Here is a 14,959-nt window from a genome sequence, read left to right as displayed (position 1 = left end):
AAGTGAGCTTGATATCTCAGGTTGTATCAGCAAGTCCTCAGGTTAGAAATATACGTCTTCTAACCTCTCAAATATTCATCGACTATAATCCGTGGGAACAGATCTTAATTGTTCAAGTTGATTAACTTCAGCATTTTTGATGATAAAAAATGTTTGGTATTTTTTGTATCTGTATTTTTATTTGTGTGTGTGTGTTTGTGTTTGTGTGTATCTGTGTGTGTGAGTGTCTGTGTGAGTGCGTGTGTGTTTGTGTGTGTATGTGTGTGAGTGCGCGCGTGTGTGTGTGTGTGTGTGTGTGTGTAGGGAGGCGGGGCTGCGGAAGGAGGAATTGTAGTCAAGCACAGGAACTTCATTCAGGTGTTAATAACACTCTTCCAAGTGTTCTCCAGCAGTAACGTCAAACTGAACATTTTTTATGCCAGCTCGTTTTCTGAATGTACATGATATAACTAATCATTACTAATTCTAGTCTATTTTGTCTTTTGGGAACTCCATCTCTCTTGCATAAATAGTCGGTTTTCGTTCTTAATTAATGAATACACGATGCAATGTCGAAGCGGTCAGATGTAAGAACTGTAAACTTTAGGATTACAGATTCTCAGTAATTTACAGATTCTAGTATTTTGGTTTGGGATGGGTCCCGGATTCGAATCGATACCTTCAGATTCAGGCAGCTTGTGACCAGCACACACAGGCATTCACCTAACCCGCTCATTCACTGTTGGAAGTAGGGGGGGCTAGATGGCTGACTTTTTGTGCTGGCGATTAGGTATGGTGATATTATGGTGGGACACCAGAAAGGGGATTCACAGATTGTACCTGCGTGGGCATTCGAAAATCGGACTTCAGGTGAAGAGTGGACTCTCCAGTCACTAGGCTACCACACCGACCCAGCACGTATGTGTACAATTACCGAAATGTTTCACAACCTCATAAAAAAGGGGATCTAATAGAGAATAGAACAGCACAGTTGGTTTAAAATCTAGTTCAGTGTATGTTGTCTCGCCACCACTTTTACCCTCTGACGGTGTAAAAACCTGAGATAACACAAGCCCTTTAGGTCAGTTGTGATGCTTTCTACAGATTAGGTTGTAATCACAATGAATGCAATACAGGTCTATTGAAGTGTGATGGTAGTTCATCTCAAGCATCGCATTTTATAAAGTGTATATTTAGTAATTTATTAATTTATCAATCAGTCAATCTTTATTTCAGTACTTAAAAGGTCGCAGGCCTGTAGTACATTTAGAGTTTACATGAGTAGACAGAAGTCATTTATAAGTTCTCTGTAACAATACGTTTTCTTAGTGTCATAGCGAAGTAGATGTACATTGCCAGATTCTGTAATAGTGATGTGGTAGTATCTGTTAATAGTGAAATTAATGCTCTAACACTTGGGTGCTTATTAAAGTTTGGTTTTAGGTAGATTGTTCGTAGAGTCCTATAAGCAGGACAGATTACAAGGAAACGTAGTTCATCTTCAACTGCATTCATATTACATAAATGACATACTCCTTTTTCTCTTTGTGTACCTGTATACCTGCCGGTTTCAATAAATAATTCATGAGAAGAGCAGCGTCTATTTTTGCTAATTAGTCTTCAAAACGTATATCCGATTTCCATTGACTATAGTATAAGCATTTTGTGGATAGAAGTAGCGATTCCGAGCAAAATTGGAAATACACATCTTTCATTCTTTGTGTAAATGGTATGATAAAGTTTGTGTACAACTGAACGCTGTAATCACACCACACATAACCCTAGCCAGTTTAGTACAGCAGCTCTCTGGTATCAGCCACCCCATTTCTTTTCCCATTTTTGTCATACAATTTCATCATATCATAACATTTTTTCGGAAACCTATGGCATGACAAATGCATAAATCTTACCCAGTACTTCATTGCTTTGATGGAAGAGTATATAAACATAGGGGATCTACCCAATTCTCCAGAGAGCATCATATTACACGTGTTCGGTTTTACCCCAAGGATTTTTTTGCATGCATATAAATGGACTCTTTCAATACTGGCATATTGTTGTAATCCCCATATTTCAGAGCCATATAGGACTATTGCACTTATCTTCATATCGAATATTTTAAAGAACGTGTTAAAGGACATTTTGCCCAATGATCGCATATTTTCACAAACACCGATTAAGATTTTCAAAACTTGTACCGACGCTTGTTTTGTGTGTATAGACCAGAAAAGGCTATTAGAGAAATACAGGTACTTATAAACGCTGGCAGTTTGGTGTTTGATTTTGTCTCTGTTTACATACAATTTATCTTGGTCAGAAAAATTGTCTAATCGTCTATTTGTTTCTGTAAACCGTTAACAGTACTAGAGAATAATACAATATCATCGGCAAAGAGTAGCAGAATTAGTTGTGTTATATCTGGTTGTAGCTGGATCCCATTCGTACATGCCTCACATATTTGTACTGCTAGTTCATTAATGGAAAGCCTAAAAAGGAAAGAGCTTAAAAAACAACCTTGTCTAACCCCTAGTTCACCAATGAAAGAACGCATAATTCATGCTTATTCCTTACACATATTTAACATTTTTGTATATACTCTTGAACAGTTTATTCATTTTACTACTAAGACCGTGCGATTGCAGAAGCCCCCAAAGTTTATCGCGTTGCACAGAATCAAAAACCTTTGCAAAGTCAACAAATAGTGCGTAGAACGTTCCACCTTTTGAGATGAGGTATCATTGTATTGGGCTATACAGTATAAATATATTATCTTTTGTTGTATATCCCTCCCTGAATACAGGTCTATTGAAGTGTGATGGTAGTTCAGTTCAAACTTCACGTTGTATAAAGTGCATATTTATTATCATACAAACTGCTGGGCACACTAGAAAGGGGCTTCACAGAGTGTACTTGTGTGGGCATTCAAACCTCGGGCTTCATCGTGAAGAGCGGACTCTTACTGGGCTACCATACCGACTCATTACTTGTGTGTACAACCCAAATATCACGATGTACGAAGGGTACATTTATTAACATAGAAACTGTACAGAATAACAGATATACAATATTGTACACAGGTATATGCCAACGGAAGAGATGTCATCCATGAGTCAAAGTAAGTGAGTGAGTTTAGTTTTACGCCGCACTCAGCAATCATGAGTCAAAGCATTTACATAATTAATGATTAAATTACAACATAGCATTTGACATGCGAGGACCAAGTGTTCTTTTGCTTGTTAAAGTTTTAAAAATGGTATTGAAGATGCTATTTGCCTTTGCAAACACTTCCATGAATGCCTTTGAATTTGAGACCTTAAACATGATTCATTTATAGTGTCTGTCATTAGAAATGTACCATTTGTCTTACATATTTGCTGCGTTATTGGCAATGCACACTATATGCTGAATAGTAAATGAAACGCAAGTTTCGAAAAAAAAATGAAATCTCATAAAAGTAAACGTTTATGTTGATGGAACGTTCACGGCAAAGTGACAAACAAGCTAGACTTGCGTTCCTTTTGCTGCTCATAGTAGATTTTTCTATGCATTCAAGGACTGTTCAACAAGTAAGGGCAAATCCATTATCATATCTATATAACACATAACTCCGGCACATTTAGCATCTATGGAAACCCTCAGATGGGTTCTAATCAATTGACTAATTTTTAAACGTCATAGCCAATACGAAAAGTGGTTATGACGTCACAACTGTGATTAAAATAGATGGAGTTTAACAAGGAGAACCTTCGCTTCTCTATGCATATACATCAAATGTAATATTTTCAGATAACACTAGGGAAACAATTTAAGAAACAAATCATGGCACGTTTGGCAGGTTTATTCTACTGAAAGCTGATATGTTTCAACTGTTTGTATCATTATACTTCTCATATGAAAAATACATCTCACATCTCGGTATGTCCTGCATTGCTGATGTTGTCCACTTCTATCTCATCCTGCCCTTTAAGCCCTTTAAAGTTTTCATACAGTTCCACATCTTCTGTATCTGCCGCCGTCTTTGACTGATCCTGTCTCCTCCTGTGTTTGTCTCTGACCCTTTCAGCAGGTGCTCGTTTCCTGGCTGGTGCATCAGGCACGCTCTGGTCAGCCTGCTGTCGTTCCTCCTTCATTCTCTTTGCCATGAGCGTTGCTTTCCGGACGAGAGATTTAGTGAAATGGGGACTAGATTCATTTAGACTCTTTAACGTCTTAACCGACTTTTTCCTATAGCGGTGAATGGTTTTCTCCCTGTCGTTTGGGAAGGAGTCTCCGGACTGTTCAACATCTTGTGCAAGCCTGGCAAGATTTCCAACGAACCTTTCATCAAAGGTCGTTGGTGTATCTGCCTCTGCCTGCTGTCGTATGTGTCTTCTACTCTGTATTCTGGCCCACTTCACTTTCTGGCTATTCTCAAACGGGTCGGAAGTTTCCTCGATCTCTAGTTCATCTTCATGGTATCGCTGGAGATCCTTTGTAAGTTCAACATACTCCTCACCCTTCACCTCCTTGTCAGACGCTAGTTTCTCTTTGGTCTTTCTCAGTGTCTTCCCTATGTCCCGGACGTCTGTGATGGACGTGATATGGAGGAATGTGGACAAGCGATGGACAAACATGGACAGGAACTGGATGACCAACAACACTCCAAACACAAGCATGAAGGTGATTGAAATTGGTTCAAACTGATCACCTTGGAATGTGGGATCTGGACATGGTAAATGGATCTTCAGGTTCGGTGTATAATCTGATACCATTTGCAGTGTGAAGATTAATATGATAAAAAGACCATTGATAAGAAAGAAAAAGAGACACGTTTTGTTCCGTAGTTCCAGCAAATCATTCTTTATCTTTTCTTGTTGTTCTTTATTCTCTTCCAAAGGCAACAGATATCGCTCAATCAGCTCTTTCCAAAACGTCACCTCTGACCCATCGAGATCCTTGAATTGCCCTTCACCGAGGTCAGGATCCAGGATCCAGTAGGGGTCACTGTCGAAGGGGCCATTTTTATCGACCTGCTCTTGGATGACTTCGCCTGAGATATAAAATATGTTCAAAATGTCAAATTTAGTCAACTAATCCAACAAGCCTGTATGCCAAAATGTGATACAGGCAAGTGGAAGTAGCTACGATGTCATCAATGTAGTAATACATACTGTACAATCAAACATACTGTGGAATCAACTCAAGCATACATGGACAACTCGCACAAGTATTATAATACTCTTCAAAACTAGCAGGGGATCTCCATTTTTTTTTATTTTCGATTAAAAATATTTGGGAGATTTATCGGAGTCAATCAATGTTGATATGATATTATAGAATGTTTTGAGAGTGCATCACAATTTACACTTCCTTACAGTCAAAGTTATTTAGAATGCATTCGCTCTTGACAGATGATTGGTGTATGGCATGTAATTTGCATGTATGCGATTTTCATTTTAAAACAAACGACTAGAAACAAACACTAACAAATATGTGATTCAAGAGTGTCAAAACTAATATTCTAAGTGATTGATCGACCTTCTTGAAAAACGTCAAACTGAATGGAAAGACATGCACGTGTGTGGGGCTACTGCTTTGAGTACGTGCATATCATGCGTTGTGTTTAGTGTTGGTAATAGAGGTAAATGGTGGTGCGTTCATATGATATCTGTCCTTGAAACGTTTGTTAACGTTTACACTTCCTATCCAGATTGGAAGTTCAGTATCCCCTACTTTCTTGAAGAGAATAATACTCATACGTTATCTCAGTTACAAATTCACTTTGGTTCATATTTGTTCTCTGAGTTGCCATTTGTTTCTTAGCAGCATGCCCATGGAAGCATCCTTAATATGACTCACAAGGCCCTAATGGCACATCTCCCAAGGCAGGAGAGTGAGTGAGTGAGTGGGTGAGTTTGGTTTACGCCGCACTCAGCAATATTCCAACTAAATGGCGGCGGCCTGTCAGTATTCGAGCCTGGATCAATCCAGTGATCAACATGAGCATCGATCTGCGCAATTGGGAACCGATGACGTGTCAAACAAGTCAGCGAGCCTGACCACCCGATCCCGTTAATCGCCTCTTCGCATAGCCTTTTATGGCAAACATGGGTTGCTGAAGGCCTATTCTACCTCGGGATCTTCACGGGTCGAGAGTAAGGAGAGATCCTTACTGAGTTATTTTACAAGTTCATGTCTCCATCGAAGTACCACCGGTGACTATTAGGAGCTATCTCTACAATGCCTCTCTTATTGGCCAGTCAGATTAAACGCATCGTACTAGTCATGCCACCTTTTTGTCATTTTTTTTTACTCGGTTCACTTCAGCAGGTGTACATTTGACTGTCCAAACAAAATGAAGCGCTCATAAAATGATGGACAAGTCAGGTAAATGAACATATCGATAGTATATTCAAACGTTTCAATGGATGAAATTTAGCCCTAACATTGTACTTACAAGCCATAATTCTTTCTACTTTACACAATCCTTGACGATATTAACAAGACAACCAATGGATAGTCCATTCTGTTTCATATGAATATATTTTGGCGAGCAGGATGATGTATGTTGCCATCAGACAAACAGAACTGTTGCAAAAGAGAATGTCTTGATCAGAAATGGGAACATTACAATGTGCAGGATCAATAAAGTTTTCAACCTTTCCCCAAATTCCTGTACAAGATTATATTAAATGAATACACATAGGACACTTTCTGGTTCTGACTGACAACAAAGAACAAATATTAGTTTCAGTTATATTCATTTGCACCAGCACTTTTCTAGCACAATCGGCACTGTTTATAAATCTATACTGAAAGTCCCATGCTTGTACTACATACTACTCATGTCATGCAACTTATTGTAATCAACTTTTCCTTGCAAAATGTATTAACTTACTTGACATACAAGTCAATGCCTAAAGGAAGGACACTTGCTTTGCAGATAAACTGCGAAATGAACGTTGATTTTTATCCGCGATTGCATTTCCTCTTTCGTCCAGTTGAAACATAACTCTACAATTTCAGCCTGTTTACCAAAGGTGGAAGCTGGGCATCAGGAACATGCAAAAGAACCATGCGATGCTGTTAAATGGAACATATCTCTCAGATACTTTTTCGTAATCTCCCCAATGTATCCGTGATATTTTTCTGATACACCAATATCTTTTTCTAGATGTCACGTTTAGCCTTTGCAGTCTTGTCTAACTGCGTCAAAATTGCTATTGCTTCTAGTACTTCTTTCACTTTGTGCTGGCAGTCTCGATATACATAGTTGGTTGTAAATCATCGTATGTGTTTGATTCCATGTTGTTTTTTCTCAAATGAGAAGTGAACGTCAATTTTATGAAACTGTTCTATTTTCCTATACAGTATTTCCACTTGACATTTAGTTAGACTTTTAAGGCAGTCGATTACTTGGCGTTCGTATATAAGCTTCAGTATAAGTTCTGAGATACACCTCCTGCCGAATCAACAACATTCACCTGCCTTCTCGCCTTTATCCAGATTGAAACTAAGTGAAGTCATTGCGATCAAATGAAATGACCGAATGTGCAAATTTTGTAATTGCTGAAGTCTGTATGCTTGGCACTAGTACGATACTGTCTCCCTTAATGCAAAACGAATTGAACACTAGTGTTTCTGAGTTATGAACCATAGCATTTTGTGATTCCTGAGAACCTACCTGGTAAAGATATTTGTCTTCGCTGTCGCAATTGTCTGGCATTGGAATCACTTCTCTGGGGACCTGCGTAACAAAAGACACGGTAGTCTTCAGTTGTATGCAAAAGATAAAAAAGAGTTGATATATATGACCGGGCCTATGGAAATGTCAGCTTCAAATTATAGTATTAGTATGTAAGTCTAATGAGATCAAAACAATTGAGTGTCTTCGTCCATAATTGTCTTTCGGGTCCAGCAGAGTTCAACGGATTATCACGTGAGTATACGGGTGGTTTTTTTATGATAAATATAATTAATATTTCTATTGCACCTACTGCTCAAAGGCACTTTGTCAAAGACTATGTTGAACAAGTGGGTTTCCTGGTGTTTGAACCACAGCCAGACTTTTGCGAAGCGAGCAAAGGTTGGCAACGTACTTTCCTCGCTTCTGTCAAAATAAAATATCGCCACCATCAAAAGTATACACCCATTTCTTCACTGGGTTGTGCTCTTACATTTCGAACCCCATGTTGGACAATTAGTCACGTGAAATATTTTTCATTCAAACTTTTAAGCGCAACTCGTGGTATATCTGACCGTTCTCCTTCCTCCATACCCCCTTCCAGCTTCCGGTTCAACGGAGTGAAGGAACAGGGGGTATTATTCAATATGGAATACTTACAGTTACCTCCCTTGCTTCATTCGACCATAGCGCCAGAAGTCTTTTATGGAGAATAAATGTTACGAAAATGCTACTAATGGCGACAACAGATAAGACAAATAAACTCCAACAGGTTCATGATAAAATTAGGCATGTGGTATTTCTTTCTAATTTCTGCATATTCTTGTTTTGTCAGTCCGTTCAACCGGAAGTTGGTGGTGTAATGGTGGCGAAGAACGATCTGAATACCACGAGTGGCGCTTAAAATGTTGAATAAAACATGTTTCACGTGAGTAAAATGGGGTAGAAATGCGAGAGCACAGCCAAGGGAGGAAATGGAAATGTGCTTTTGATGGTGGCGATATTTTATTTTGACATGAAAACTAGTTTTCGATACGAAGCCAGGAAAGTACGTTGCCAACCTTTGTTCGCTTCGCTCGCATATAAAAAGACTTGTCATATTCTCTATGCTGCGCTACAGTTTGCCTGTGTTTGAACTGGCAGAGACATACTGAGGCTCGAGTGTCTACAAGATCACAGCTCGGGCTAGACTAACAGCTAGTCTCTGAAATGAACATATTTTACTGAAAAAACGTTCATAGTGAAAAAAACATAATATAATGAAATGGAGCCCTGAGACATTTTTCATTTTCAGAAGCTATGGAAATGTAGACTTGCTACATTTTCTAGACTTGCGTGGGCTTTCCTGGATATATATACTTCAGGGTCTGTACGACAGACTAAGCTCGGGCAGCAGAGATATTTTCTTTCATTCTCTCATTGAGTGACACAATTTGTCTCAGAAAGAGTGTCCCCTTATGTTCATTATATAAACTGAAAAAGGCAAACTATCATGTACCCAACATATATATATAACTTCTCAGTCATATGTAAATCATTACTGTATATGGTACACACTTTTGGGTTGTTCCACCACTGCAGCTTCGATTTTCTCCAACCTCTTCATCACCTGGTCCAGCTGGTCCTTGCTGGCGGTGGAGGAGCAACAGACACATCTGCACAATGCGTCCCACGCTCCTCCTTCATCCGACCCCGTGATCCGAGTCCACATCTTCTGTAATGCATTCATCTTCTTCTCCGGCTGTTGACCTGGAGGAGGCGCTGCTTGCTTAGTCTCGCGAGTTCCCCATGAGACTACGTGGAGGTTGCCAAGAGAGTAGATCATGAGGATCATTGACATGGCTGGGAGGGCCAGGAAATACAGGAAGCCGTGGATAATGCACGTTAACTCTTGAGGATGCAAGATGGCGGCTACGAAGAAGATCCCAGTGACGATCACAAGGAAAATGGTTGCAGTGGAACAGAATCCGAATGTTGCGGCCTGTTGAATCAGCCCTACTATCACCAGCATCATCACCAGACTGTAGACGATGGATATGATCGCGGCATAAGCAAGCTGAAAGATGACGTACGCTTTGTTATTAATATTGTTCAACAGGAGATATATTAATTTTGATAAAACTGAAACTATTACGTATGTCTGGCTTGATGCCGCTTCTTATTTCAGATGCCAACACCTTTATCCTGAAACCTGCTTGATAACGTCAGGATTGTATGTATATATAAAACTGAATGCCCAGAGGAATATTTACCCTTTAAGTTATACAAATAGATGTGAGCTGCAGCAAGGACGTCGATCCTTTATTCGTTGGAGGTCTTGCATATAAAATACACGTACACGTATTATATATGATTCAAACCTCAAATACGTCCCCATGTATGTATTTTGTAGTATTCAGGTCGGAAATGCATCCCCATGTACGTATTAATAAGGAGCATATGTAATGGGCTGAATTCCACACAAAGGAGGGACATGATCAAAGGGTTACTATCTGATTATTACTACCCTGGATAGTGAGTGAGTGAGTGAGTTTAGTTTTACGCCGCACTCAACAATATTCCAGCTATATGGCGGCGGTCTGTAAATAATCGAGTCTGGACCAGACAATCCAGTGACCAGCAACATGAGCATCGATCTGCGCATTTGGGAACCAAAGACATGTGCAAACCAAGTCAGCGAGTCTGACCACCCGATCCCGTTAGTCGCCTAATGGGTTGCTGAAGGCGTATTCTACCCCGGGACCTTCACGGGGCACTGCCCTGGATAACCCAAGCTGCCACGTTGTTTATCCCACCGGATACCCATTTGCTGCCGGTTACTTGTGTCATGCGTGCCTCGTTGTGGGTCAGAACTGAAGTCCCAGAAGCTTGCGGGTTAAACCACGTATTCTAAATGAGTCAGGCCTCCAACGCACGTCATGCACGTATTGTATATTAATCAGGTCTAAATTAAATCTTCATACACGTAATTGATATAGGCCTCACATAGGCCTGTCCTGACACATTTAGGCCAAATACGAAAGCGAAATGTTTTTCGGGCATCGGCGCGTCACTTATGTTTGTGCGCGTTACATTTTTTATTGCCATTTGAAAATAGTAGTTTTGACGTGGCCGCGTCCCGATCATCCATTTGTCCACAATGAGAAGGATTGTCTGAAAGAACGAGTGTGAATGAATCTACTACTCATTAACACCAGCTAAACTTCCCAAATTGTATTTCTGGGAGAAAAAAATGAAAATGTGTTCCTTCTTCAACACGGTTTTTTTTTCTACCAAAACTTTAAAGCAAAGTCCTACTGCCCTCGTCACTTTTGAAACAAATGTGCCCGTGAAATATTTATTTGTTTATGCAGACTTACCTGTATGTTGGTTTTGGCCACGAAGCAGAGAAGAACGAAGACAGCTACTGGTACGAGGTTGAGGATGAGTGCACCAAATAAAGGCATTTCAGGGAAGGCAACATTAATGGCTCCAACGATGAGGAGGAATATGGTTCCTGGAGTTATGATGGAGGATGCCATCAGTGCCATCTGGTAGATGATGTACAGGCAGGAGATATCTGCATTCTTCCTAGTGACACTCTTCCAGTCCTAAAATACAGCATAATTTCACGGTGTTAGTGACTCTGAAAGCTGTACATTTAATATATTTAGGGCTAGCTGATGGATGGTATTTTTATTTGCCGGTTGGTATATTTCAGTGAAGATATTTAAATTACAGGTTGTTTTAACTACAGGTTGTGTTTCCGATGTATTCGACATAACCACTGTTAACTGAAATATCCACAGTATCGTGCATATGCTTTTCGTTGACACAAACACGTCCTATCAAAATTCGGCTTTTTCGGAGTAAGTGAGTGAGTTTAGTTTTACCCCGCACTCATCAATATTCCAGCCATGTGGCGGCGGTCTGTAAATAATCGAGTCTAGACCAGACAATCCAGTGATCAAAAGCATGAGGATCGATCTGCACAACTAGGAACCGATGACACGTGTCAACCAAGTCAGTGAGGCTGACCGCCCGATCCCGTTAGTCACCTTTTATAGCAAACATGGGTTGCTGAAGGACTATTCTACCCCGGACCTTCATGGGTCGGCTTTTTCGGATCTTTGGGTGAAATGATGGGAAGGAAAACAACAATATGGTCTTATCTGAATACATATGACTTATGTGTGAGCGTGTAAAACTTGTGTCGACTTTTAATGTGTCATGTGACAGACATAGGCATCGTTGAGGAGAATATGCAACTTCGCAACAAGTGGAAACAAGTGCCTTTTAATATTGACAAAACCATACAAAATCTTACCCAAAGAAAAAGTACTTTTTAGGTTTTTGTTTTCAATCCCTGTCTCATATTTTAACAACATTTTCTTATGCACAAGAACCAATGTTGTAATATCCCATAGCCTTGGCAAATATAGGAAAGGACATGTTCCAGTTGGATTTGTCAAGGATAGGGTTGTTAGAAGCTTAGCGTGGACAAATAAATCGTGTAAATAGTGATTCGATGGTAGGTCATGATGATTTCATCCCACAATCGTTTGTGTTACTGGATGTTGAGTGTATATGAAGCCAAAGACTAAAATGGCGGTCTTCCGGATTTGCAGTAATTGTACCGCCAAGACTGTTCTGTGTATGTGAGCTCAGGGGCACGTCGAGCAATATGCTAAGGCCTAGTCTCTGAAGGGTCTAGGACAATTCCCACCCGGACAAATCCCACCCGGACAATTCCCACCCGTACAATTACCACCCGAAAATTTCCCACGTGGGGCAATTCCCACCTAGGACAATTCCCACCTAGGACAATTACCATTTAGGACAATTCCCACCTAGGACAATCCCCACCCCAAAATAAGAGTAACATGAAGAACATAGTTCAGTTTCAACATTTAATCATTTAAACATATGTGCCCTATAAAAGAAACATGAACTACCTTCTTCTTGACATGCTTTAGTATCAGTTTTACTGATCCTATTTAACACATAACAAATGATAGCATTTAAGTAAGGAAGCACTATTTTGTGACACACATAAGGTGGGGATTATAAGTGAGAATAACCGGGTGGGAATTGTCCTAGGTGGGAATTGCCCTAGGCGGGAATTGTCATAGGTGGGAATTGTCCAGGTGGCATTTGTCCGGGTGGATTTTGTCCGGGTGGGAATTGTCCTGCTCCCTTCTCTGAAGGCGTATAATTTGACAGGAGGAAATAGTTCCTTATAAATTCAAAAGGAACTCCAATATGAAGGTGAACCTGAGGGACTCGTGCTTCATTTAGCAGCGCTTTAGTATTGCAGAAATATTTGGTAGAAGGAAAATGATGCATTTCAGACAGGGAGCGAAATAGTTTCCAGTCTCTCTCTGAATGTTACCACCCCAGAACATAATTCACTAGACCCAAATCTGAACGTAGTAACTAATCAGAAGGCTACAAAACTAGATGAGAATAAGATATTGTCGGTATGACACAGGTTTCATCATTAAGCTGACAAAATGATGAACATGTTTTCAGGCCATACCATTGCATGATTTAAAAGTGTTTTATAACTTAACGGAGAGAATCACATATTTTCAAAATGACCCAATGAAATTTCACCAGCCAGTAAGGCCAAAGACTGTGGGGCTTTACTGGCCCGACTTGACTTTTATTAGCCACATGCCAGCGGACCAGTGGTTACTTCGCATGTCGTGTTCAGGGACTGTGAGTCTACAAGAGTACCTGGAGAAGGTCCAACGTGTTCGCCATCGTGGATGGAGTCCAGCGACGACGCTGATTGAAGAACTCGTAAAATCCTTCTGGTGCATATGTAAATGAATCGGAAGCTGCGCAGTACTCGACTCGGTAGCCTTGCTGTAGGAGCAGTGTGCACAACCATCGATCCTCGCCTTCAAGTAAAAGAAACTTGGGTTGTAAATATCATTTAAAGTCTCAACAGTTATTCAACACCTGCTGAGGATCGTGGAAGTTTGGACAAATATTTAATGACATCAGTAACATGACGTTTTACAACCATCACATAGGTCTGTTAATGAGGCGTTTCATCTGATAACGGGGTGGTAGGTTAGGCTAGTGGTTAAGGCGTTCGCTGGGCACGCTGAAGATCCAGGTTCGATTCTCCATGTGGGAACAATGTGTCCATTTCCGGTTTTCCCGGCGTCATTGCTGGAAACGCGTAAAACTATACTCATCCACCCTTTCTTCTGATACCTGTAGACTGGATCCTTTGTCAGACACCTGCAGTGTCCGTTTATACCTGAACATACAGGTGCAGTGCGAAATAGCCACTATTTCCCGCTAGTCCGTGTTTATTAAAATTCCAGTAGGGCCAGTAATTTTCCACAGTCACTGGCCCGATGCCTGGTGGATTGTCATGGAGTCATTGTGTAAATATATCGCTCTCTCTGACTTGTTAAGTAATTACACAATTTTAAATGATGCAAGATTGTGGCCTGGGTCATCATATTAGCAGTCTAATGATGAAACCCGTGTCTGCAATCAAATTTCGGACTAGTGAATAGTTTTGTGGGCTGGTAACTTCAGGCATAGCTAGCCCGACTGGAAAATCTGGAAACTATTTCACACACTGTACAAGTGGCCACACAACCAAGTCACAACTACAGGTTCAGTATAGGGCTGGCTAAACTTACATATCGTCGCATAGATTATTAATGACTATGGACATCCACACTGTGTTATCGATAATATTATTGTATATTAACTTTTGTGAAAGGAAACGTCATAATTTTCTCACATAATATACAAATTTAGAACTTCGACATTGTTCTGACCATTAATAACGGTCAGGACCCGTTTGGTTCACAATCCATTCGCCCATTGGTTTATCGATAATCAGACCTGATATCTTGGCAACTACTTCTCACACCCAAGTTTTGATCCGGTTGGCAGGAACAACGCCGAGAGACCGTAAATTTCGCCGTTAATTCGCAAATTCCCATGAGTACGCCAAACATTCCGACAGCAATTTCACCTTGTGTCATCGAATAACTTTACTTTGTGACCTCAGAGGCATGATGAGATTCTTTTGGGTACAATGTTGTTGTCTCTCCTCCGGAGTAAGAAGGTAATATTGTTTTCAGTCTTGGTTATCGTGGTAGTGGAATCAAGTTGAGGATATTGCCTGAACAGAGGTATGGTTTATGTTTTACGTTTCCATTCTCCAATCAGAGAAATCAAAATAGGGTTATTGTTTTCAATTCTCTCCCAAACCTCCCAAAAATTATTTGTTCCTCCGACGAATTACAGATACAGCGATAAAAGTATTAGATCTTTCAACTTAATATCGTTCACTTCCTGAAT

The 14,959-nt window shown here is 40.3% G+C and overlaps 1 protein-coding gene across 4 annotated transcripts in view; it reads right to left on the bottom strand.

Moving 5' to 3' along the window:
• Window positions 1–2,991: 2,991 nt before the first annotated feature.
• Window positions 2,992–14,959, bottom strand: part of LOC137281303 (chitin synthase chs-2-like) — a 32,515-nt gene continuing 20,547 nt past the window's right edge. For all 4 annotated transcript variants that reach the window (XM_067812474.1, XM_067812476.1, XM_067812477.1 and 1 more), the window contains exons 12-16: window positions 13,361–13,527; window positions 11,002–11,232; window positions 9,200–9,698; window positions 7,643–7,705; window positions 2,992–5,008 (exon numbers count right to left, since the gene is read on the bottom strand). In XM_067812474.1, coding sequence (XP_067668575.1) covers window positions 3,885–5,008; window positions 7,643–7,705; window positions 9,200–9,698; window positions 11,002–11,232; window positions 13,361–13,527 — 2,084 coding nt within the window. In that variant the 3' untranslated portion in view covers window positions 2,992–3,884. The remainder of the gene's footprint in view (window positions 5,009–7,642; window positions 7,706–9,199; window positions 9,699–11,001; window positions 11,233–13,360; window positions 13,528–14,959) is intronic.

This window comes from Haliotis asinina, chromosome 4 (genome assembly GCF_037392515.1).
Source record: "Haliotis asinina isolate JCU_RB_2024 chromosome 4, JCU_Hal_asi_v2, whole genome shotgun sequence".
NCBI classification, from domain to species: Eukaryota; Metazoa; Mollusca; class Gastropoda; order Lepetellida; family Haliotidae; genus Haliotis; species Haliotis asinina.
Note: the sequence above shows the minus strand (reverse complement) of the source record. Positions and strands in the feature narration are given on the sequence as shown.